General features: G+C 43.3%; 1 protein-coding gene across 1 annotated transcript in view; it reads left to right on the top strand.

The window, feature by feature from the left end:
- BEAN1 (brain expressed associated with NEDD4 1) overlaps positions 1-27181 on the top strand; it is a 119311-nt gene that overhangs the window by 65661 nt on the left and 26469 nt on the right. The window contains 2 exon segments of the mRNA XM_073307956.2: positions 14578-14787; positions 20584-20725. Coding sequence (XP_073164057.2) covers positions 14578-14787; positions 20584-20725 — 352 coding nt within the window.

Below are 27181 nucleotides of genomic sequence, written 5' to 3'. Positions count from 1 at the left end.
GATCTGTGAGAGTAAGGGGGAGATGTTTATGGCGGGGTGGGAGGTTGAGGCAAATCACCTGGCTGCTGGTTATGCACAGCCTGACACCAGGGCGGTTAGAAGAGCACAGGAGGGCGCGGTGCACAACAGCGAAGCTTTGAAAACCAATTTCATGACTGGCCAGGCTACCGTGTGAAAGTTCTGTTTGTTTCTCCTTGATGAAAACCCCCGCCCCTTGGTTCACTCTACTTCCCTGTAAGCTAACCACCCTCCCCTCCTCCCTTGGATCACCGCTTGCAGAGGCAATAAAATCATTGTTGCTTCACATTCATGCATTCTTTATTAATTCATCACACAAATCGGGGGATAACTACCAAGGTAGCCCAGGAGAAGAGAAGCACCAGGAGGGGTGGTGGAGGAGAGAAGGACAAGGCCACACAGCACTTTAAAAGTTTAAAACTTTAAAACTTATTGAATGCCAGCCTTCCGTTGCTTGGGCAATCCTCTGGGGTGGAGTGGCTGGGTGGCCGGAGGCCCCCCCACCGCATTCTTGGGCATCTGGGTGAGAAGGCTATGGAACTTGGGGAGAAGGGCAGTTGGTTACACAGGGGCTGTAGTGGCAGTCTGTGCTCCTGCTGCCTTTATACACTGGAGCATATTAGTTTGATCCTCCAGCAGCCTCAGCATTGAATCCTGCCTCCTCTCATCACACTGCTGCCACCTTTCAGCTTTAGCCCTCTCTTCAGCCTGCCATTTCTCCTCCCGATCATTTTGTGCTTTCCTGCACTCTGACATTGTCTGCCTCCACGCATTCGTCTGTGCTCTGTCAGTGTGGGAGGACAGCATGAGCTCAGAGAACATTTCATTGCGAGTGCATTTTTTTCCTCCTAATTCATAGATTCATAGATTCATAGATATTTAGGTCAGAAGGGACCATTATGATCATCTAGTCTGACCTCCTGCACAATGCAGGCCACAGAATTTCACCCACCACTCCTAAAAAAGACCTCACACCTATATCTGTGCTATTGAAGTCCTCAAATTGTAGTTTGAAGACCTCAAGGAGCAGAGAATCCTCCAGCAAGTGACCCGTGCCCCATGCTACAGAGGAAGGCGAAAAACCTCCAGGGCCTTCCAATCTGCCCTGGAGGAAAATTCCTTCCCGACCCCAAATATGGCGATCAGCTAAACCCTGAGCATATGGGCAAGATTCATCAGCCAGATACTACAGAAAATTCTTTCCCGGGTAACTTGGATCTTACCCCATCTAAAAACCCATCACAGGCCATTGGGCCTATTTACCATGAATATTTAATTACCAAAACCATGTTATCCCATCATACCATCTCCTCCATAAACTTATCGAGTTTAATCTTAAAGCAAAATAGATCTTTTGCCCCCACTACTTCCCTCGGAAGGCTATTCCAAAACTTCACTCCTCTGATGGTTAGAAACCTTCGTCTAATTTCTAATCTAAATTTCCTAGTGGCCAGTTTATATCCATTTGTTCTTGTGTCCACATTGGTATTGAGTTTAAATAATTCCTCTCCCTCTCTGGTATTTATCCCTCTGATATATTTATAGAGAGCAATCATATCTCCCCTCAACCTTCTTTTAGTTAGGCTAAACAAGCCAAGCTCCCTGAGTCTCCTTTCATAAGACAAGTTTTCCATTCCTCGGATCATCCTAGTAGCCCTTCTCTGTACCTGTTCCAGTTTGAATTCATCCTTCTTAAACATGGGAGACCAGAACTGAACACAGTATTCCAGGTGAGGTCTCACCAGTGCCTTATATAACGGTACTAAAACCTCCTTATCCCTACTGGAAATACCTCTCCTGATGCATCCCAAGACGACATTAGCTTTTTTCACAGCCATGTCACATTGGCAGCTCATAGTCAACCTATGATCAACCAATACTCCAAGGTCCTTTTCCTCCTCCGTTACTTCTAGTTGATGCGTCCCTAGCTTATAACTAAAATTCTTGTTATTAATCCCTAAATGCATGACCTTACACTTCTCACTATTAAATTTCATCCTATTCCTATTACTCCAGTTTACAAGGTCATCCAGATCCTCCTGTAGGGTATCCCTGTCCTTCTCTAAATTAGCAATACCTCCCAGCTTTGTATCATCTGCAAACTTTATTAGCACACTCCCACTTTTTGTGCCCAGGTCAGTAATAAAAAGATTAAATAAGATTGGTCCCAAAACTGATCCTTGAGGAACTCCACTGGTAACCTCCCTCCAACTTGACAGTTCACCTTTCAGTAGGACCCGTTGTAGTCTCCCCTTTAACCAATTCCCTATCCACCTTTCAATTTTCCTATTGATGCCCATCTTATCCAATTTAACTAATAATTCCCCATGTGGCACAGTATCAAACGCCTTACTAAAATCTAAATAAATTAGATCCACTGCGTTTCCTTTATCTAAAAAATCTGTTACTCTCTCAAAGAAGGAAATCAGGTTGGTTTGGCACGATCTACCTTTTGTAAAACCATGTTGTATTTTGTCCCATTTACCATTGACTTCAATGTCCTTAACTACCTTCTCCTTCAAAATTTTTTCCAAGACCTTGCATACTACAGATGTCAAACTAACAGGCCTATAATTACTTGGATCACTTTTTTTCCCTTTCTTAAAAATAGGAACTATGTTAGCAATTCTCCAATCATATGGTACAACCCCTGAATTTACAGATTCATTAAAAATTCTTGCTAATGGGCTTGCAATTTCTTGTGCCAATTCTTTTAATATTCTTGGATGAAGATTATCTGGGCCCCCCGATTTAGCCCCATTAAGCTGTTTGAGTTTCGCTTCTACCTCAGATATGGTGATGTCTACCTCCATATCCTCATTCCCATTTATCATGCTACCATTATCCCTAAGATCCTCTTTAGTCTTATTAAAGACTGAGGCAAAGTATTTGTTTAGATATTGGGCCATGCCTAGATTATCCTTGACCTCCACTCCATCCTCAGTTTTTAGCGGTCCCACTTCTTCTTTCTTTGTTTTTTTCCTATTTATATGACTATAGAAGCTTTTACTATTGGTTTTAATTCCCTTTGCAAGGTCCAACTCTACTTGACTTTTAGCCTGTCTCACTTTATCCCTACATATTCTAACCTCAATAAGGTAGCTTTCCTTACTGATCCCTCCCTTCTTCCACTCCCTATATGCTTTCTGCTTTTTCTTAATTACCTCTCTAAGATGCTTGCTCATCCAGCTTGGTCTACAACTCCTGCCTATGAATTTTTTCCCCTTTCTTGGGATGCAGGCTTCCGATAGCTTCTGCAGCTTTAATTTAAAATAATCCCAGGCCTCCTCTACCTTTAAACCCATAAATTCTTCAGTCCAATCCACTTCCCTAACTAATTTCCTTAATTTTTGAAAGTCAGCCCTTTTGAAATCAAAAACCCTAGTTGCAGATTTATTTTTGTTAATCCTTCCATTCAGTTTGAACTGAATTAGCTCATGATCACTTGAGCCAAGATTATCCCCTACAACCATTTCCTCTATGAGATCCTCATTACTCGCCAAGACCAGATCTAAAATGGCATCCCCTCTAGTCAGTTCAGCAACTACTTGTTGAAGGAATCTAATCTTGGCTAGCCTCTGGGAAGGAAAAGATCCTGTGATCCTTGAAACACATGCAGCTGGTGGAGAAAAAAAGGGACAGTGGTATTTAAAAAGACACATTTTATAGAACAAAGGGTACACTCTTTCAGGGTAAACCTTGCTGTTAACATTACATACATAGCACATGTGCTTTTGTTCCAAGGTCGCATTTTGCCTCCCTCCAGCGCATGGCTAGGCCCTCCCCGTCCCCATGGCTAACAGCGGGGAACATTTCTGTTCAGCCACAGGCAAACAGCCCAGCAGGAATGGGCTCCTCTGAATGTCCCCTTAAGAAAAGCACCCTATTTCAACCAGGTGACCGTGAATGATATCACTCTCCTGAGGATAACACAGAGAGATAAAGAAGGATGTTGTTTGAACACCAGCAAACATACACTGCAATGCTTTGTTCTACAATGATTCCCAAGTATGTGCTACTGATCTGGAGTGGTAAAGTGTCCTACCATAGTGGATGGAATAAGGCTGCCCTCCCCAGAAACCTCTTGCAAAGGCTTTGGGAGTACATCCAGGAGAGCCACAAATGCCAGGGCAAATTAATCATTAAACATGCTTGCTTTTAAACCATGTATAGTATTTTAAGAGGTACACCCACCAGAGGTCCCTTCTCCGCCTGGTGGGTCTGGGAGGCAGCCTTGGGTGGGTTTGGGGGGTACTGGCTCCAGGTCCAGGGTGAGAAACAGTTCCTGGCTGTCGGGAAAACCAGTTTCTCTGCTTGCTTGCTGTGAGCGATCTTCTTCCTCGTCCCCAAAGCCTGATTCCATGTTGCCTCCATTTCCATTGAAGGAGTCAAACAACATGGCAGGGGTAGTGGTGGCTGAACCCCCTAAAATGGCATGCAGCTCATCATAGAAGCGGCATGTTTTGGGCTCTGACCCAGAGTGGCCATTCCCCTCTGGTTTTCTGGTAGGCTTGCCTCAGCTCCTTAAGTTTCACACAGCACTGCTTCGGGTCCCTGTTACGGCCTCTGACCTCCATGCCCTGGGAGATTTTGACAAATGTTTTGGCATTTCGAAAACTGGAACGGAGTTCTGATAGCACGGATTCCTCTCCCCATACAGTGATCAGATCCCTTACCTCCCATTTGGTCCATGCTGGAGCTCTTTTGCGATTCTGGGACTCCATCATGGTCACCTGCTGCTTGCCATGCTGACCAAACAGGAAATTCAAAAGTTCGTGGACCTTTTCCTGTCTACCTGGCCAGTGCATCTGAGTTGAAAGTGCTGTCCAGAGCGGTCACAATGGAGCACTCTGGGATAGCTCCCAGAGGCCAATACCATCTAATTGTGTCCACAGTACCCCAAATTCGACCCAGCAAGGCTGATTTCAGCACTAATCCCCTTGTCGGGGGTGGAGTAAGGAAATTGATTTTAAGAGCCCTTTAAGTCGAAAAAAAGGGCTTCATCATGTGGACGGGTGCAGGGTTAAATCGATTTAACGCTGCTAAATTCGACCTCAACTCCTAACGTAGACCAGGGCTCAGTCTGAGTCCACAGGAATCTATCCCTTCTGGGACTACCAAAGGCCCCTCTCAAGCACCAAAGAAAAGAAAAGCAGAAGCTGGCGGCAACCCCCTGTCTTGTCCAGTTCAACACCCTCACGAGAATGACTCCTAGCAAGTGTTTTAAAGTAACTGTTGGGGTGTGGCCCACCTTCCCTTAAGGGGGCTCAGCCAGGCAGTGGTCAAGGGAAGAGTCCAGCCCCTCTTTGGGAGCTGAGATTTGAAGGGATGTTCCTCTCCTCAGCCAGCTGCTAACTGAGCCAAGTTTCCCCATTTTAGGCCTTTCTTCTAGGCTCAACATGTTTGCACATGTGACAAGGTAGGGCTGCTTGAGCCCAGAGCAGTTCATTAACCCTTGGCTGGCTGGCATGGAGTTTGCATATTTTGGCTGTTACAGCCTGTGATGGGATGTGCAATTTGCCCCATTACCAAATAGAAGCAATTTGATGTGATTTTTGTAACCAACAAAGGGCAAATTTTGAAGGACTAATATGGAATATTCACAATGAAGTATTTACAAGCTACAGAAACACAACTGGATGAAAACATTTACAAAAAAATTGCATAATGGAATAACTAGGAACTCTGTTAAAGATATTTGTGGGCTCTAAGTAAGTATCCATATTCCTAATATTTATTAAAATGGAAGTTAGTTATTTTGCCATGCATAAATATGCAGATTACCAACAGAGGAATTTGGGTAAGAGAAAAATATAAAATGTTGGCATTATTCTTTGCCCTGAGTAGTATGAATACATTTTGTTTTTGGAGATGGTTAATAGAAATAAGGGGTCTCATTTTGTAGCCCTTACTCTCTTGAGTACTCCCATTGAACTTAATGCTATTCAGGAAGTAAAGTCCACAGGATTAGCCTCAGCATTTAAAATACTGTAAAAGAAGGAGATTATCAACTGCATATTGTTTTAGAAGCTGGGCTAAGGGCAATTCATTCCTTTTAATAACAGTAATATTGTAATATATCATGCTTTTGCCAGAGACTGGGTTCAACTAGATTAATATGTATATAAAAGGGGGAAGATTCATGAATGAGTAAAAGGAGATAAAAGGATGAGAGTTTGAACAGTTTAGGCATCTTCTAAGCTCTGAGGCAGTGCTAGATAAGCAGGCTTTTTGTCTTACAAGAAGAAATGCTTCTTTGGGTACAAAAGGGGAATTTAAAAAGTTCAGAAGTAATTTCTTTTTCAACTCCCTGCTAATGAGATTTAAACTCCTATAAACAAAAATAGGGCCAGATTCTGATACCCTTACTCTGACTTCAGTGAGGCTACTCATCGACGAAAGTGCTATGCAACATGAGTGAGGATATAAGAATCTGATCCATAACACATATAGCTAAATAATGTCTAAAGGTTGTACAATGCCAACTGTAAAGGTGTGGACTTGCCCCTGCGGAGCCTCCTGCTAGTTGTCCTTGGGAATTAGCTCTTTTCCAGCCTGGAGCACCCTCTGCAGGCCAGTGATCTGCACAGCTCTGGCCCCTGTGTCCCTCACAGATGCCGGTGCCCCTTTCTTTGGGGTTCTGCCCCCTGGCAGTACCCCCACACTCTGCCTCTGGGTCTCCCCTTCCTGGGGAACCCTCAACCCACTATCCCCACCTTGCCTCAGTCTGGGCTACTGCCAGTCATCAGCAAGCCCCTGCTCCCTGGGGCAGACTGCAGTGTAAAGGCCACTCATCATAGGCAAGGGGGTTCAGACCTGTTGCCTTCCTCTGTTTCCCTGTACCTCTGTGGGCCTTGGACCAGGCCCTACAACCTGGGGAGTTGCCAGCCTGGAGCACCCCCGGCTCCTTCCCCAGCACAGCACCACCCTCAATACCATGTCAGGCAGGCAGGCAGCCAGGCCCTGCTCTCTCCCTGCCTGGAGAGAGATTCCTTAGGCCTCTGGCTCACAGCCTTTTTATACAGGCCAGATAGGGCCTGATTGGGGCGTGGCCCAGCTGTGGCTGCTTCCCCAATCAGCTATCCCCAGCCACAGCCCTCTGCAGGGCTGCTTTTAACCCCGCCAATTTTAGGAGCAGGGTAGCCACCCTGCTACACCAACTCATCCTTTAGTTTTCTTTGGTAAACACTTTACTCTTTTGAGAGCAGCTATTAATCTTATTAGGGTAATAGTAATTCTAGTAGCCATTTTTCTTTTTTAAAAGAATCAAACACCATCAGCACTAGTTTAAACCATGGTATGATATTTATCCTTTGCGTGTGTGTGAGTCATCCAAGACAGCTCAGACTTTTCCAGTATTCCAGATCTATAGTTATTTAAAAAGCAGAGCAAAATAAATAGTTTGTAGAATAGTTCTGCACCATAGTCAATAAATCGTACACCCAAACAATGGTTTGTTTTCGTCAGTTACCCATTAGGTATTTTGGTGAAAGGAAATTGCCAGTGCTTCTGATTTATTCTTAAACATTAACCAAACGAGTCACAGAATTTTGTTAGGTTAAGCATAACAATGGTGGGATCCAACATCAAAATTAGAATGCTCTGTAAAGACTGTATATTCTAATTTGGCTGTTGTAATTATTGGAATAAATTCCACCTCCATAAAATTGGTCAGAACCCTCTCTCAGGAGGCATCTTCTGTTGCAGCATTTCTGTTACATGTAGAAATGTACAATTTTTCACTTGCAGTAATCTTCTGGGCTTGTTTAGCTGATAAGAAAATTATGGGAGAGGAGAGAACAGAAGTTTTTAGATATTCAAAATAGCCCGCTCTACCTATATTCTTAAACTAATGCAAATCCTTTTGGTCATGATCCTTCCAATGATCACAGCTAATTACTCCACATATTTTTTTCCATGTCCTTATCACAAGACTTTGTATTCCTTTTTCCTTGTACTTTTTACTACTCTATTGACAGTGATTAATATACAATGATAATACAATGATAATACAATGATAATACAATGAGGAGCCAGGTTTGTTAAAAACTCATCCTGAGCACAAGAAAGTTTATTCAAACTGTCAAATAGGGCAGGATTTTCAAAACGGCTCATCATAGTCAGTTTTGAAGTCTATGGTAAAATTCCCATTCAGTTCAATGGGAGCAGTGGTAAGCCAACAATGAGTGCTTTTGAAAATCCCACCCCTAAGCTTCTCCTGTGAAGTCCAAGAAAGTTAACCCACACCATCCAAAATTCTGTAATCCACCCACTCCTAAAAATAAGAACAATATTAATCTGGGACCTTCCTCTGGATCTCCCAGTAGGTTTCTAAGTAAACAAAAAGGGCGAAAGTAGTCTCTTAGGTCTAGGACATGTGTCAATCTCATTCAAATTCACTAGAGTTACTCCAGGTTTACACCAGCATAAATGAAAGCAGAATCTGTCCACTTCTTTCAGGGGCTGGAAAGAATCAGGCACATTGCTGGTGCTTAACCAGTAAATAATAATAGATCAAAGAGTTGGCCATGAAGTTTAAGTCTAATCTCACTCTGAATCCTGCACCAATTACAAATTAAAAATCAATCTGATGAAAAGCCTTTGACATAGTCTTTTGGACTTGCCTAGCATTCAGTGAAATTCTAGCACGATTAATAGGCTCTGTGCATTATGCCAGTTTTTCAAATGTTTTTCATTTTTTATCACCAACCTGATGTGTAATATCAATATTATCAGTGCCACACATAATGTGAGAGTATTAAACTTGCCTTGTGAAACAATTGACTGATAAAGGCATCAAGGAGGGGTTGCAAGTCTGTGACTCTCTCCTGACCTTCCCATTTCTGCTGTCTGAGAACGTAGCTTTTATAAGATCTGTTAAATGGTTGGCAGTTGATTATAGTAGGTTGCTTTCAGCCAAACTGACAGTAAAATCTCTGCTTTAGTAATGGCATATTCCCATCTGCTAATTGGTTAAAAATAAATATTTGGAGGTCAATATGCCAATGTCTGTGTGGTTTTAATTCTGTTCTGCTTCAAATGCTGATAATCTACCTGGTAGTGTCTGTTGCCACATCAAGACAATCTCATGTCATTATGGTGGGTACTACATTAACACTTTCCTTTCATCTTCAAAAGCTTGCAGAACATTTGTGCAAATCTGGCTGCATATATCTTGGCCTGATTTTCAGAGCGGGACTTCACAGGGTTCAGCCCTTGTGAAAATGCTTTTCATCTTTGCTATTTAATCCTGCAAGAATTTAGGTAGTGTGTAGCCGGGAGAGCAAAGTCATGCAATCCAGTGCCAGTGTAACCCACACACCTTCTGGGTGTGGTGTTCTGTCTCATCTAGTGGCACCGAGACCACTTAGAGAGAAAATGAGTCTGCTCTACAGCCTTAGTTAACAGCCAGCTGGTTTTTAACTCATACAGTAGAGGCTCATGCACTAAGCTCCAGAGGCCCCAGGTTCAATCTCGCCCACCAACAACTGGGGGGGAATCACTCATTAAAAAAAAGTTATACATCTTTGTTCTAGTGTAGTGAATGTGCCAGATATCTTTTCAGGTGGAATAAAGTGATAACAGCAGGAAAGCCACATTGTAAAAATCAATCCTCATTTTCTGTGAGCTTCTTATCATTATATGAAAGCTTTACAGGTGAGTAGTCAGTAACCTATGGAAATTACTAGAGGTGAGATCTCAATCTTCAGGAAAGATTGTGTGTAAATCTGGATCTAAACTTTGCAGCTGGCTCCTATCTTTACAATGAGCTTGTGGTTCAGAAGATCCAAACTTTGCACTGTGCACCCATCTTTAGAAGTGATATTTACTAACTGGCTCCTAATACAACATCCACAACCTCAGCTAAACCCAAATGCTCTTTACACACTGAGAAAGTGGTGAGCCAAGAGTTTTCATTAGTGTAAAATTAGGATAGGATTCACACACACACACACACACACACACACACTAAGGAGCCAACTTGCAGACCAAAAGTTTTATTATACTAATGAGCAAGACTTTGTAAGAGCTCCGTAAGTTTTTTTGGAAAGCTGTCTTAAATGCCCATGAAGATTCTCAGTCAGTCAAGTGCTGCTAAAAATTAACAAACACTGCACACAAATTTCCAAGGTTTCCCCCCCCCCCCAGTAAAAACAGAGTATCAAGCTTTAGCACTGATAATACATGTTTGTGTGAAGCCATCATGTACATACTGCTGCTCTTTGCAATCTCAATGTGGCTGCAAGACACTAAGAGTATCATACAGTAGCAAGAATTGGATAAATCCTGCAGAAAATTATCTGTTAATATCCATTCCAATAAAAAGTGCATATACACCTTTACAGGACTCACACAACATGTTTTATTTGCTTTTCAGGAATATTTGTAGGAGCAAAATTTTGTTTGCAAGAATGTCTACAGAAGGGGAACGTGCCAGAAAGGGAATCGCCCATTGGTACATAGAAATGGTGCATGTTAGAGGGCTTATTCCTTCACCCACTTACTTCCCTGGTCCTTCTCGCATGAACAGAGAGCAACAATACCCGAAGTCCAAAGGTGCAAACAATTCGATGTTTATTGGGGTGAACTTCCAGCAAGCATGATTCCAGTTTCCTTCCTTAGTGAGCTGTAGCTCACGAAAGCTCATGCTCAAATAAATTGGTTAGTCTCTAAGGTGCCACAAGTACTCCTTTTCTTTTTGCGAATACAGACTAACACGGCTGTTACTCTGAAACCTTCCCAGCTCTGACACCACAGAGCCTTACACCTGTGTCCCTGTTCCCATTCCTACCCTTAGCCAAACATGATTCCAACTTCCTTACTCCCATTCCCTGTTCCCATTTCCCCCTTTAGCAAAACATGATTCCAGTTCTCTTACCCCCATTCCCTGCTCCCATTTCCCACACCCACATGCCCACCCCCACCCAGTCACTTCCTCATTGACTACAGATTATATAGTAAAACTTGAGTTCTGCTTAGCTATACCTTAACCAATCATTTTCCTGAAATTTAACTAACCAATCCTAACATATTGTAACATGATTATGTAACCAATTATATCCCACCACCTTAATTAGTTTACACCCAGCAAAATTAATTATACAGCAGACAGGAACAATCACAGAACCAGACAGACATTATACAGACAAACAACAGCAAAGTGGGAACTATAATGACAAGACAATACAGAAGTGAGGATTTCACACCCCAGCTATTGATAAGTGAGTTCTTGCCAGACAGGATGCTATTAAACTAAGTTTCCTTTTACATTTTCTAGGCACTTCCCTTTCTCTGGAGGTGATAGGAACTATCAGGACAAGATTGTATTCCTAACAGCTGAATAGCACCTTATTTCAGTGTGACTAGTTTGGAATGTGAGGATGTGACTGTTTGCTTCCCAGCTTATGGCTGCCTCTGCTGCTTAGCCAAAGGCCTTAGCCTAAGAACAGGGCCTCAGACTGTCACAGTAAGAGAAGGCCCTTACACCAGCAGACAGTGATTTTGATTCTCTCTTTTATACCTCTATCACTAGCCAAGTGATAAGAATACACCTAAATTCTTAGAGTATATGCCTTTACAGACAGGCCTGAATATCTATATCCTAACAGTGCATACACAAATTCTCAATGTGCATGTCAGCTTGTACCATTTTTGAAAGTTTGTCCCAATGGGTACACCTGCAAAAATGTAAGTTGCACTTTTTGCAGCCAGAAAGCCCTGTATGGCTCCTCCTTCCCAGAGACAGCCTGATCCAAAACCCATTGCAGTCAACTGGAGTTTTTCTGCCGATCAAGGCAATATGGGGTAACAGGGCATGAAAACAATATGTACTGCAGCTAGCTTTAAAAGTTTGACCCTGAAATTGACAGTTTTATTTTATGTCCCACTTCCCCCCATAGCTTTACTTAGTAGGCGACCCTATCAAGTCAAGTGCTATGTCCGTTACCCAAGCCCATCATTTCTAACACTTTCCATTTTTTGTAAGTATCGTAGCGCTTTGAATATCAACTCTGTTCAACACATTCCCATCCACATGACACCAGTAGACGCTCTAGGGGAACCCAAAGTTAAACGTCTAGGTTGTCTCAGGATGAGATTTGCATTGAAAACAATTGCAGTCATTTTAACTCTTCAAATTTGTTGTTGTTTTATTCAACTTTTCTGTTGAATTGTATCTCTGGATGTGCTGTTGGAGGTAAATAATCTAGAAATGGAGTTGGAAGATGCAGAGGTTTTAATAACTTTTCTTATATTTGGTGAGAAATCATCTTTTAATTGAAAAATAGCAAGAGACAGAGCTTTCTCAGGGGGTCGCCAGCACTGTGGAACAAACTCCTGCAGGAACTAAAAATTACCACAAATCTCACCACTTCCGCCTTAAGTGCAAGATTCATTTCTTTGACTTGGTCTTCTCTTACATAAACATATAGCGGCGTGTGTGTGTGTATTAAATATATCCACAACACTGCACACACTTCTCGTCTAGGGAGATGAGAAGCACTCCTACTACAGTGATGAGTGTGGTATAAAAGCCTATGTAGAATAATTGTATCCTATCTGGAAATTAATGTTCTTTTAAAAAAAAAATCAATAAAAATGTAAATATACATCCTGAAAAACTCCAGAAATTAAAAGTTTCTGAAATAATAAACATGGAAAGCCAGAAATACATTTATTTACACTGTTTTCAAGGCCAAACTCACACAGTAGTTTCAACATGAAATAAGAATGAAAGAAGTGCTCAGAAAATACACTGGGGGGAAAAAAACAAAAAGCAACTGCCCACATGACTATTTAGTAGAATTTTATTTAGTAGAATTGTTCATGGTATTGGAAAGCTTTTGTTATTGGTAAAGACAAACAAACATAATACTTATATTCACCCAATATTGTTAGTCCTCACTTGACCTCTAGCCAGTTTGACTTCCCAGCCAAAAGCAAACCTGGCGTCTCAGTTCTGCAGCTTACACCAGGATGGTGGCCAATGTGCTCTATACCTGTCCCTGTGCATCTTATAAATTGCCATATCATGAATTAGATCTGCTGAGATTAAGTAAGGCCCAGAGACCCCAGCTTTCATATGGTCTAGGAGAGCAGGAGCTGCTTGGAGTGAAAGGAGAGTGGGACTAATTAGTACATAAAGCTTAATATGCTGAAATCCAGTTGTATGTAGGAATCCATGCAAAGTTTGTAAGTCCTCCAGGAGACTTTGTGAAGCTTTTAAACCTCACAGGCACATATGGAGAACTGGAAAGCTAAAGTTCACAGAATTAAAGTTTATGTACATTGAACATTTTATTTTTTAGCATATAAATACCTGTGCTGATGCCTATTATAGAACATTTGCATAGACATGTTCATAGCTGAAATGTATTTTGTTACTATTCCTTATTTTAAAAAAATAGGAAATTCCCAGGGTGGGGAAAAAATAGTTTGCCATTCTGGTTTGGTTTTTGATTGTGCCATGTGATGCATTTGTACTCAGACGTTTAATAGAATTTAAGGGCAAAAGGGGCCATTATGACTATCCGGTCTGAACTCCTGCGTAACAAAGACCACAGATTCATCCATTGCTTCTAGCTCACTGCTCCTTATAGATTTGTTTTAGAAACTGTATGAATGGTGAGGGTATTTGAATATTTATCTTCCTTTCACTATTCATTGCCATAGTTTAAATACAGTTTAAGAAAATCTAAGTAAAGTTCCTTTGTACATATTTTTTAAATTTAATGTTAAGTTATCACTATAATGTAAAATTGTTTGTTAATGAGGTGGGTATTAATGTAGGACTTGTCTAGGTAATAGGGTCACTCTTCATAGCACATGTTCCTTGAAGCCAGACAGAAGATTGGGCAGGATAAGACAACCTTGTGCTGCTAAGTTAGACAGACTCTAGCATGGAAGAGCCTGCAGAGATGCTACCGTGCAGGTGCGCTACCATTAATTGCTGCAGAAAGAGTAGGCTAGCTGGCTGATTTTATTAATTATTTTAATATTTAACATACCATACCAGGCTGACCAAGTGCCCATATTCAATTATTATATGCCCACTAATACTGAGAGAGCGAAAACTCATCTCAGACAAGCCAAATAGGTTCTATCCAAGTATCCCAGGCGGACAAATTATTCAGATTCATGGCAGTTATTTCCAGTAGAGATCACTGAAACTTTTATTATTTGCTACCAAAACAACACAGACAGAAATAAAATATTTATAATCTCATGAAGATAATGAAGCAATAATCAGGAGGGGGTGAGTACAAATAGCAGATAGCTTCTAGCCTTTGAAGTGAGTATGTGCATCACTACACAGGAAGTTTTATGGTCTGGGAGCCAGGACATTCTTACTCTTCAAAGATCTTTTGAAAAAATATTAACAATTTCACAAGGAGATCATTAGGGGCAAGATGTAATCTGTACAATGCAAACAACTGTCCAAGTTGAAATCCATTTCTAACTTGTTGCTCTGGATATCTGTTGCTTATGCAGCAGCTTTAATTAAACACAGTCTGTCCCTTTCAGCATCATTTATGCACTCTCTCTCTCTCTCCTGTGCAGAAGTTCACTTGAACCAGAGCAGCCCTATCAGTGAGTTTCCCGGCTACAGTGAAAACGGCAATGACACCAGCTTGCTGGTCTCCCCCCTCCTGGTAGCTGGAGTAGTGATTGGACTTGTGCTGTTTCTATCCTGTGTGACAATCATTGTTGGCAGCCTGAGAAAGGATGGACGCTTAAGACACGCACACCTGAGGAGAGAAGCTACTTATGGTGAGATTGTGCTTACGTGTCTTGTTGCACTGCTCCTATGGATAGCGAGAGCATGGCTGCAGAAACTGCAAAGCAAACATTAAAAAGACAAAAAGGAGGATACAACTGGTTTTCTTGTTTAGTTGCATCTCTCAAAGTAATGAGAGCTACATTTCAATATTTTAAGTGGTCAAAATGAATACGTGAAAGCCAACTGCATAGCTCGTTTGTCAGGCTGCTTAGTTTTCTTTGGTATTGTACACATTTTTGTCTCCCTCCCTAGTCTCCTAATTTCCTGCTGCACTCTATTGAAATCCCATTACTGCCATTGATCTGTGAGCCCAGTTTAATTTGTGTCTGCTAGAGAGCCAGCATATAGTAGTTTCTAGAACAGGAAATAATGGAGTTCTCAGTCTCCAAATCTGTACCGACCTTGAAAATTGCCCCTTTGTTTTCTATAGAAGTGAAAAGTTCCATGTAATGATGCTGCCCTGGCAACATGGCAGGACATCTGGTTACATTAGATTTTAAGCCCCTTTCCAGCAGCACTAGTCAACCTACCACTCAAAAAGTGTCCCAATTTTTTCTTCCTGTGACTGAAATAGTTTGTGATTTCAAAGTATATGAGATGTGAAGAGTCCCAGGATGACTTTTGGGGCCATTTTGAGGGCTGCAAATCAGAAAAGCTTGAGAGCCAATTACACCAGAAAAACCGACAGAAGATGCGCTTCTGTAGTTAAAAACGGAAAATATTAGGCATGGATATAAAAAGTGATCCCATTGGCCAGATCTTCCACTGCTGCAAAGCACTGTAGCTCCACTGAAGTTGAGGGTCATTTAATTTATATGGGGCATTGGCAGTTTACAGTAGCAAAGGATCTAGCCCCACAAGGTTGCAGTTTGTCATGAGACAGTTAATTTATAAATTTTTTTTTAATTCTCAAGGGATTGTTCATTTAGGATTTTACAAGAAAACAATTCTAAACGTTATAATTTGGAGGAAAAGCCACTTACCGAAAACAAATTTACCCTGTTTTTGGAAGATACCTCTCAGGCCGCTTAAAAGTACATTGGACCAAAACTTAGTCTACTGAGGTAATTTAGAAAGCTCCCATTGAAATCAATGGGGCTTCAATCTGGGGCCGTATTTTTCGTCTTTATTGTAATGATTCATTTTGTGTTCGATCGATGTTTAATAGATAAGTGTCTACAGTCAGCTTCTTCAAATAATGCAAACATTGTGAAGGTTTTTGGACCCCATTTTAGATTCACATTTTTCACCTCTTTTAGAATTGCTATATTTAATTAAATAAATAAATAACCTTAGTCCATTGGAGATAAATTAAAAGCAATGTCTACTGTTTTTGTAAGACCTATTTTTTTTCTGGTCTTTTTTCTGGCTTTGCAGCAATTAGGGCACTAATCCCTGAGCTGTACAGTTACTGTATCATCAGTAAAGCTGGTACACAGATGTTTTGGCATTATAAGGTGTTGTATATTATATAAGATGAAGTTGTCATTATTTAAACAAAAATGCCTATGTTAATATTTCAGCTCCATACCAACACAGAAGGTGGCGGGGGCATCAAAGCCCCCCAGAGAAAAGGACAATCTGAAGATGATATTTTCCCATCTACCACCTGATTATTAGAAATAAGTGTTAAGTTGTACGAAAGGGCTCAGCAGCATCGTTTAAGAAAAAAATCAAAATAATAATCGAGTTTAGTGGCGCTCATTTAGCTATCTTAAGGTTTTACCTTAGCAGCCATCACCATAGCATCTGGGCACACTTCCATTGGCTCCAGTTGTAGCACCAGGAACCACTGTGAACTTGGCTGACTAAGCTTACTAAACATAGTGCCCTGAATTAATCCCTGGTGGAGTTCCACCAGTAATAAATTAACCCATTAAAATGACCCTGAAAAATGAACTGAAAGTGTGCACACTGATGAAAAATGCTTGAGGAAGGCACAAACAGTCCCCAACTTGTTGAAGTGTGTCCCAACCCCTATCCAAAAAAAATCACTATTCTGGTAGAGACCTCCCTCAAAATAAAAGAAAAATATTGATCCCTATATACAGTCACTGCCCTAATTCATGGATCTAGGGTGATTTGCTTAATTAGAGGGCACAACTTATATTCTTATCTTTTCTATCTACAGCTCAGAACACCTTTAGAAAGTTTATACCACTATTTAGAGTTTCAGATAAGTCTTCTTAGGGTAACCCATAGCTGTGGAGATTTGCTGAATGTGTTTGTGGTAAAGAAAAGTCAAATTTAAAAGCAGTGGTGCCAGCAATGAGCGCAGACTCCAGGGCCAGATCCTCAACTGGTGTAAACTGGCATAGTTCCACTGGCTCTGATAGAGCTATGCTAGTTGATATCAGCTGCAGATCTGGCCCTTGACTGAGTAATCATTGCAAGGAAGCACTTTGCAGTGCACCTTATGGATAGCTTAACAAATGGGAAGCAGGCACACAGTTCACAGTAGCTACTTTTTATTTACAAATGAATTTTTATCCACACTAGTTTTCTACATCAGTGAGTTTAACCGCCTCTGTGAAACATGACTGCCCTTGTCAGCTCACTAAAGAACAGGCCTAGCCTGCCTCTGAGTAATGCTGACATTCCATGAAGTGCACCTGGTTATGGCGTAACCACCAGCAAAATCCCATAGTGGATGATGTCTCTGACATAAAAACAGACAGGCAATAAAATTGTCATCTTGTTGGCTCCTTAAGGGAGTCAGGGACAATTTGTCCTGGTTATTTTTGTTCATATAGAGAAAGCCATCGGAAAACTACAGAAGATTTTGAAAGCTCTGTCTGCAGCATTTATGGTGCTACTGTACATGAAATTGTGACTAGCTTTACTGGTAACTCTTACAGGACAAGAAGGGAGGTCTGACAACTACCATTAGAGCTGAGGAAAGAATACAGAAGTCCTTTATTAGATTGATTTTGCCTCTTCTGTTCACAAAGGGGAGGGCAAGAGGTGGAATCATCATGTCACTGAAGACCTGCTATTGTATTCAATTTCCTACTTAGTCCCCTGGGAACTCCCTTAGTTCTAGCTGCCACATGAGCTGAGCTGCCAGGAAAAGCTGCAGGAGGTCCTGGATAGGTGCATAAACCAACTGCAAACACTATTCCCTTAATAGAAAAGTCTGGAAAAGACCCCCACCCCAGGGGAATCCTACAGACTTTACCTCCCTCTGTAACAAGCCTTATCCCATTTATACTTAACACAATCCATTCATCTTCACTCTACCTCACCCTTCACATTCAGACCAGAATTTTTTAATGACACCATGGCCTCTCCTAAGCTAGTGATTAAGCAGCATCCTTACACATGTCCTGCTTTTAGATAAGACTAGGTATGCATTAGGCAATATTAATAGGAAAACACCTTGAAAATGATGCACCTCCTAGGCTTACTGTTCCCTCCGCTGCCCCACACGCACTCCTATCTTATTTTAGTGCATTGATTCATATATATTTTCTGAAGCTAAGGTCAGACCTTATTGCTCTGAGTAACTCTCCTTCCACAGAACACGGTGCCTTTAACAGTTACGATATATTTTTTGGCTCACTATATTGATCAGATGAATCATTATTAAAAATATGTTGGCTATTCTGCCTAAAAATTGACTTGACCTTTTATCACTGATCCCTTCATGCTATGGATTGCAGGGGGTATGTATTTTTATAGATGTTACTATGATGCCGTCACTTCAAACTTTTACACCTTTATTTCCACACACCCCCACACTCAAAAAGAAACGGTATTAGCTTTCAACAGCAGGAGGAATAACTGCATAATTTACAAATTACAACCCTGGTGTTTACTTTCCATTTTGTCGGTCCTTTCACATGAGCTGCCTTTTCAACCCAAGCCTCATTTTACTACCTAGCAAAAAAGAACCCCCCACTTTTGTTTTTACTTTCAAACTACAATTATGCAAAACAGTGTTTTATGAAGCAGTTCCCTACAAAATCTCTAGGAAGACATTAGCATTGCACTTCTTGAAATTACACACAAATATAGTTCCTTATTGTAGGAGTTAAGCAAATGAGTTGTGTAACCAGTTACCAATGGGAGCAGGTGTGCGTAGGGTTGGGGGGGCACAGAGGGAGAGAGGAAGGAGGGCTACTGTCCAGGCACTGGTGGGTTTGGGGAAAGAGTCCCTGATTAGGCTTCTCTGGGCACCAGGTTGCCCCCAATACAGTTAGCTTAATTCAGACCAGATGAACTCTCCCCTACAGTTCAGTTACATTTAGCCACCCTCACCCATCTGCAAGGCTCCACGGCTGCTGTCCCCATGGAGGTGCTGACTGCTAGCTCCTCCTCTTCTCCCCTCCCATCTGTGGAACAGAGAGGGTCCCAAGCTGCTCAGGAACAGACCGTTTTCCATAAGGGGCAGCCAGCCACTGAAGTCTCCCAGTATCTCAGGGCCTGCTCGCCCTCCCCTTCCAAGAGTAATCTAATGGTCTGACTTCCTACCTCCTCACCCCTGCCCTACCAAAAACAATGTCAGCTCCTGACTCCCCTCCCTAGGGGCATCTCTCTGGTGCTTGTAGGAAAGGGGAGAGGGGCCAGGAGCCTGGAACTGCTGGAGGAGAATCATCTCCTTGTTTCTTCAGCCAGCCAGTGCTGCTGCTGCTCCTCTGGCCCGGTAGGATATAGCCAGAGAAGCAGAGGCGATGCCAAATCTACACCACAAAGTGGTGCAGCTGAGAAGTCTGGGTGTAGGCCCTTCACCTGTCCACGGTTCCACACAGTCTATGCTGGTATTCTCTCCGTTATGCTACTAACCCCTGTCTCAGCGACAGCCTGCATGCAGGCAAGCCCAACACTGACTGCAGAGAAAAGAGCACCACCAGTTTACCTCTTGCCCCTTTAGATTTTGGCACACCTTGAGGTGTCAAACTTCCAATGAAAGACTATGCCCCTTTACACAGCACTCCTTGCTTGTACCCTGTTTCAATCAGTTTCCCGATATCTCTGTGGGAGCCACGTAAGGACTGCACTTTTGTATTTTGTTTTTTTTTTCCCCCCAGTCCTGTTCTCCAGTTTCTTTTCCCCTGTGCCTCCTAGTATTAAGGACTCAAATTTAAGGGATGTCTACATTGCAATCAAAAGTGTGACTGCAGCACATGTTGGCCTACTTGTGCTTGCTTTGATCTAGCTAGCTCAAACAATGACAGTCAAGCCGTAGCAGCATGGGCAGCCAGACAGGTTTTACAAGCCCATCCAGGACCTAGGATGTGTACTTAAGCTGCCACCCCTGTGCTGCTGCAGCAGGGTCACTGCTATTGTTATTCAGGCTAGCTAGAGCAAAGCTAGCTCAGGTATGTGTACCCATTCTGCCGTCACACCTCCGACCCGGAGCGTAGACATCCCCACAGATGCCTAAAGTTAAGCACCTAGCCCCTTATTTAGACACCTACATAGAAGTGATCTGGTTTTCAGAGATGTTGAATATATGCAGCTCCCAATAACTTCAGTGGTTATGGAGAAGCAGTGCTAACATCTGAGATTGTGTACAGACCTTGTATTCTATTTGGGTAGGGCATTAATAACACTCACAATTTGGGGAGTTCCACGGGGTGTATATTCCTAGCTCCACACCAGGATACATAGATTTAGTGGGCAGCCACCCCTGAGAGGGAATTGTTTTATTTCCTTAAGACCTGCTTGCCCCTAAACACCAACAATCCTGCTGTCTCATTTGTGGACTACAGGTATAAATTATGGCAGAGCTGCAGAGAAGCCACTATGGAGAAAAGACTCAGTATTAATTGCCTTTTTTATAGCTCCAGATGGCTTCTCCTACGGTGGCTCAATTGGAGAGCTGAGATCCACCTGCACAGAGGAGTTCCCACCAGCTTTTGACTTCAGTTCCTACATGGAGACTCTCTCTCAGGTCAATGTCATGTATCCTGACTCACCTCCATGGTAAGCACATTTCTGGGTTTCTGCCAGCCTTTTTTAGGATTGTTTACATATTATAGGTACAAGAGTGGTACGTTTTTTTTGCAAAAGAATGTTGTGATTATATTTGTATTTTGCTGACTGAGCCTGTGTGAAAAGGGACTGTTACTAGTCATAAGTAAATACCCCTTTTAAGTATTCCAAAAGAGGCAGTATAAATATATTTGGATAATCTGATTACCTTATACTAAAGACTATTAACAAGGACAAATAAAGGCTTGTAAACAGAATGTTTTGGCCACCATGTTGTGTATAGTAGCTCAATATCCTCAAATTGTGGTTGAGAAGACCTTTCTGGGAGTTCTTGGGGCCACCAGAACTAACCAGACATGTTCCAAGATAGGAGAGAATTGGATAAATGGCAGAGAAAATAGGTCATGATCAGATATCTTCAGTAGCAAGTCCACAAAATAGAAAAATGCAGAACCTGGTAAATAGGTACCACTAAGTCAGAAGACAGATAAGGTGTATAGACATGTGCGTAGATGTACAGCAATACGATCAACCTGCAAGACAGCTCCATGATTAGTACATGATTTGACCAGCATTGTGCCTGCTGGCTGTACTTGCTACCTGCTCTGTTATGCTATGGGGAGGGAGGGGGAAGCAAACAGCCAGCTTTATCCCATAAACCTGTTTTACAGTGGTTACATCTCCATTTCTTCTGGCTCTGACACCCATTTTTCAGTTTGTTGATCCCTCCAAAGGAGCTATTAACTATCTCAAAACCATACCAAGCAATAAATGCTTGTTTCCTGATATGTTTTTTACAAAGCACTTAGACTAGAAGTGCGAAATCAACCAGAACCCTGCATCTAAATCCATAGAACTGTACATCAATCCACTTACAAGTATACATTGCTCTAGGGTCCACTCCTGCAAACCCTTACTGATCAGAGCATATCCACTGACAGCGATGGGAAAGCTTGTGTGTAAGGTTAGCTATTTACTTTGAACCAGCTCAGTACTAGAAAATAGTGTTTTTTTATTAGCCAATAGTTTGTACAGGATTGGAAGTGCCATCCTCCCGTCAGAAAACTTTTTAACTGGCCCCTCAGGACATCCCTTGCATAAGAGGAATTGCCAGGTGGCACAGAGTTGCCATAATAGTTTTACATCATCCCTTTGGCACAGGGGTGCATGGCCAGAATCTCTCTAAGCTTTGGCAATCCCCAGCTGCATTTGGGCTCCTGGGGCCAAGAGCAACTTTGTATCATTTAGAGCAGCCCTCAGGGTTCTTTACAGTTTACACTGTACTTGGGGACCAGCCACACCTTGATTGACCAGGATCAGAGAGGCATAAAGGTGGCTAACAGCCACTTTCCCATTCCCTATCCCAGGCCTGAGCTGTACATATGGCCCAGTATGTGACTATGTATGCAAATAAACACTGATCACCAAATTAGCCATCAACTCTGCATCGTAATCACAAAGCAAGCATTCCCACATTTTTAATTAAAGTTTTTGCTCTAGTCTCACTACCACAGTAGTTAAATATTCAAGGCAGAAAACACTGAATATTTTTGACAAATATTCAAAAACTTAAATTGTATATCTTAGCAACACGGTTGGGGCCAAATCTCAGGAGGAGTAGAGTTTAGCAGATGGTTGAAAGTAAAATGTGGAGAATTACGTAGTGAGGCCTTTAAGCTTTCACTGAATGCATTATTTATTGCTGTGGGAACTTCAGTTCACAAAAGGGTTGCAATACATAATACAAAAACATTGGTATGATGGGTAAGTGTGACAGGGCACGACTCACCCCCACAGTGCCCCCTGCTGGCCACCCTGGGAATTAGCTCAGGGGGTTGCCACTATGCCCTCCTCAGGTGGTGTCTCCACCTGTAAGGGTATGTCTGCACTACAAAATTAGGTCGATTTTATAGAAGTCTATTTTTAGAAATCAATTTTATACAGTTAATTGCTTATGTCCCCACTAAGCGCATTAAGGTGGCAGAGTGTGTCCTCACTACCATGGCTAGCATCGACTTACGGAGTGGTGCACTGTGGGTAGCTATCCCACAGTTCCCGCAGTCTCTGCTGCCCATTGGAATTTTGGGTTAAGCTCCCAATGCCTGATGGGGCAAAAACATTGTCGCGGGTGGTTTTGAGTACATGTCATCAGTCGCCCCTCCCTCCCACCGTGCAAGCAATGGCAGATAATCCTTTCGCGCCTTTTTTCCTGGGTTACCCGTGCAGACGCTATACCACGGCAATCATGGAGCCCGCTCAGCTCACCGCTGCTGTTGTGAGCATTGTAAATACCTCGCGCATTATCCTGGAGTTTATGTGCAGAACCGAGCTAAGAGACACCAGCACAAGGACGATTGTGATGAGGACATAAACACAGACATTCCTGAAAGCACGGACTGTGGAAATTGGGACATCATGGCAGCAGTGGGGCTGGTTGATACAGTGGAATGCCGATTCTGGGCCCGGCCAACAAGCAGAGAGTGGTGGGACCACCAAGTGTTGCGGGCATGGGATGATTCACAGTGCCTGCAAAAATTTTCCTTGAACTTTGAGAGTTACTTTTCCCCGCCCTGAAGCGCAGGAATACCAAGATGAGAGCTGCCCTGATAGTTGAGAAGCGAGTGGCAATAGCCCTATGGAAGCTTGCAAAGCCTGACTGCTACCGGTCAGTCGGGAATCAATTTGGAGTGGGCAAGTCTACTGTGGGGACTGCTGTGATCTAAGTAGCCAAGGCAATCACAGACATTCTGCTATCAAGGGTAGGGACTCTGGGAAACATGCAGGTCATAGTGGATGGCTTTGCTGCAATGGGATTCACTAACTGTGGTGGGGCGATAGACAGAACGCATATCCCTATCTTGGCACCGAACCACCTTGCCAACTAGTATATAAACCGCAAGGGGTACTTCTCAATGGTACTGCAAGCACTGGTGGATCACAAGGGACGTTTCACCAACATCAACGTGGGATGGCCGGAAAAGGTGCATGACGCTCACATCTTTAGGAACTCCGAGCTATTAGAGCAGCTGCAAGATGTGACTTACTTCCCAGACCACAAAATTACTGTTGGGGATGTTGAAATGCCAATAGTTACCCTTGGGGACCCAGCCTACACCTTGCTCCCATGGCTCATGAAGCTGTACACAGGCAGCCTGGACAGTAGTAAGGAGTAGTTCAACTATAGGCTGAGCAAGTGCAGAATGGGGGTAGAATGTGCCTTTGGATGTTTAAAAAGCTCGCTGGCGCAGTTTGCTGACTAGGTTAGACCTCAGTGCAACCAACATTCCCATTGTTATTGCTGCTTGCTGTGTGCTCCATAATATCTGTGAGAGTAAGGGGGAGATTTTTTGGCAGGGTGGGCGGTTGAGGCAAATCGCCTGGCGGCCGATTTTAAGCAGCCAGACACCAGGGCGATTACAAGAGCACAGCTAGGCGCGCTGCGCATCAGAGGCTTTGAAAACCAGTTTCATGACTGGCCAGGCTACAGTGTGACCGTTGTGTGTTTTTCTCCTTGCTGCAAACCCACCCCCTTTGTTGATTTTAATTCCCTGTAAGCCAACCACCCTCCCCCCCTTTGATCACAGCTGGCAAAGGAAATAAAGTAACTATTGTTTTGAAACCATACATTCTTTATTAATTAAAAAAAGTGAGATAACTGACAAGGTAGCTTGGGTGGGGTGGGGGAGGAGGGAAGAACAAGGCCACATTGCTTATTGTAGCCACACTACAAATCAAAACTGTTTGAATGACAGCCTTCTGTTGCTTGGGCCATCCTCTGGAGTGGAGTGGCTGGGTGCCCGGAGCCTCACCCCGCCGCATGGTTATTTGGGATGATCCCTTCCCGCCTCCTCCCACTGCTGGCTATTGTCGGGGATGATCCATTTTAGCCAAGCACAAACCACCCAGCATGAATGGGGTCCTTTTACTGTTCCCTTACAAAAATTCCCCTATTTCAAACAGGTGACCATGAATGATATCACTCTCCTGAGGCTAACACAGAAAGATAAGACTGAATGTTGCTTAAATGCAACTAAAACTCAGGACCATTCACTGCCATGCTTTGTGTTGCAATGATTCCCGACTACTTGCTACTGGCTTGGCATAGTAAAGTGTCCTACTGTGGAGGATGAAATAAGGCAGCCCCTCCCAGAAACCTTCTGCAAAGGCTTTCAGAGTACCTCCAGAAGAACTTCATGGAGATGTCCCTGGAGAATTCCCACTCCATCCCCAGACACGTGAACAGACTTTTCCAGTAGCTGTACTGGCCGCAAATGCATCCCAATTCTTCAGGGCAAATCAAACATTAAACACTATTGCTTTTAAACCCTGTACTGTAGTTACAAATGTGCACTCACCAGAGCTGCCTTCTCCAGCTTCAGGGTCAGGGATCCCGCCTTCAGAGGGTATTGGGTCCAGGGTGATGAAAAGGTCCTGGCTGCCAGGAAGAACAGATTCACTGCTTATCTGCTATACATTCTCCTCCTCTTCCTCATCCACAAAATCCTCCTCCCTGTTGCGTCAGACTCCCCCCATTGTAGGTGTCCACGGACAGTGGTGGGGTAGTGGTAGGGTCCCCCCCTAGAATGGCATGTAGCTGATCATAGAAGCAGCATGTATGGGGCTCTGACCCGGAGCGACCATTTGCCTCCTTTGTCTTTTGGTAGGCTTGCCTAAGCTCCTTAACTTTCACATGGCACTGCTGTGTGTCCCTGGTGTAGCCACTCTCCACCATGCCCTGTGCAATTTTGGCACATATATTGGCATTTCTTCTTTTTGCTCGGAGTTCTGCCTGCACAGATTCTTCTCCCCATACAGCAATCAGATCCAGTGTCTCCCTTTTGGTCCCGCTCGTTTGCGATTCTGGGGGGACTGCATGGTCACCTGTGCTGCTGAGCTTGCCACACTGACCAAACAGGAAATGAAATGCAAAATTGCCCAGGGCTTTTCCTGTGTACCTCATCAGAGTTCAAAGTGCTGTCCAGAGCAGTCACATTGGAGCACTCTGGGATAGCTCCCGGAGGCCAATACCACCAAATAGCGTCTGCATTAACCCAAATTTGACCCAGCAAGGTCGATTTTAGTGCTACTCCCCTCACTGGGGAGGAATACAGAAGTCAATTTTAAGAGCCCTTTAGGTCGACAGAACGGGGTTGGTTGTGTGGACGCTGTCATTTTAAAATCGACCTAACGTGGCTAAATTCGACCTAACCCCAGAGCGTAGACAAGGGCTAAAACCCATGTCACTCCACAGACCGCAGTATCCTCTTCTGTGCACAGCCCTCTGGCTGCGCCCCACTCTGTTTTCTCCCCACTTCCAGGGGAACCAGCTGTCTAGTCCATTCACTTGCTGCTGTGGTCTCCTGCAGCCTTCGGTCTAGCCCCTCACCTCAAGGGGTACTGCACTCCGAATACTGGCCACCCCCTCTAAGGCAAGTGTGGGGAAAGTGGGGGGGGGGGGGACAGTCTCACCGGCTACTTCAAGCCCTGACCCAAGGACCCTATAGCCAGCAGCCATGTGCTGCTGCTCCTCCTACTCCCGCTGCGTATTTCCCTGAGCCATTTCCCTGTAGCCCTAGCACCTTCCCGGCCCTTTTTATCAGGGGCTTCAGTCTGGCAGTCCTCGGGCTGGTGCTCCCTATTGCTCCCCTGACCCTGCCCAGCACTGCTCTATCTAAGACAGCCAGTCCTTCTCCTTTGTACTCCAGGAAGAGACTGCCCCTGCTCTGTTGAGCAGTCCTCCTTATATGGGCCAGCCTGGCCCTGATTGGCTGTTCCAATAAAGTTTCTCCTGATTGGCTGGCACTATAAGCCCTTTCCTCATTGGCTGCCTCCCACGCAACCTCCCCAGGGTGGCTTTAACCCCTTACCTACGAGTAAGGGTCAGCCATCCCATCACAGTAAGATTCAGCATCGCCACTTTCATAGCACTTAAATACCATGGCCACATGGCATAATGTTCAAGCGTCTATTTTCTGACTCTTGGAGAGCATTAGAACCAGCCAAGTTATTGTGATTTGGATTGAGGACTCTTTTCCATGACAATGGGTACTGAGAGGCGCTGTGTTCTACTGGGTTAGGGCTGGGCCTGCAAGCCAGGGGAAGAGAATTCTAGGTCTAACTTATTTACTGTTTGTCCTCATACAAGTCACAATAAAATTTAAAATATTAAGCACCAACATTGCTATGTACTAAATAAAAACATTGAATAATAGGTATAGCAAAATGTCAGGGTTAGCTGAATTACTGGAGTTTCTCCTTCTAATTCAGAGAGGAACATGTAATGTAAAAGTACTCTAGGGTACCAACAAATCAGTAATGATGTTGTGGTCTCAGCATGAGGGAAAAGAGGTGAAGAACAGAAATAAGTGGCAGCCCAGAATAGGAGTCATTGCATTAACAGCAGCGATAAATTAAAACCTCCCTAGCACATACCTGAAGTGATTGGAG

Source organism: Lepidochelys kempii, chromosome 12, assembly GCF_965140285.1.
Source record: "Lepidochelys kempii isolate rLepKem1 chromosome 12, rLepKem1.hap1, whole genome shotgun sequence".
NCBI lineage: Eukaryota > Metazoa > Chordata > Testudines > Cheloniidae > Lepidochelys > Lepidochelys kempii.
The sequence above is the reverse complement of the archived record's forward strand: the minus strand, read 5'-3'. Positions and strand labels throughout refer to the sequence as shown.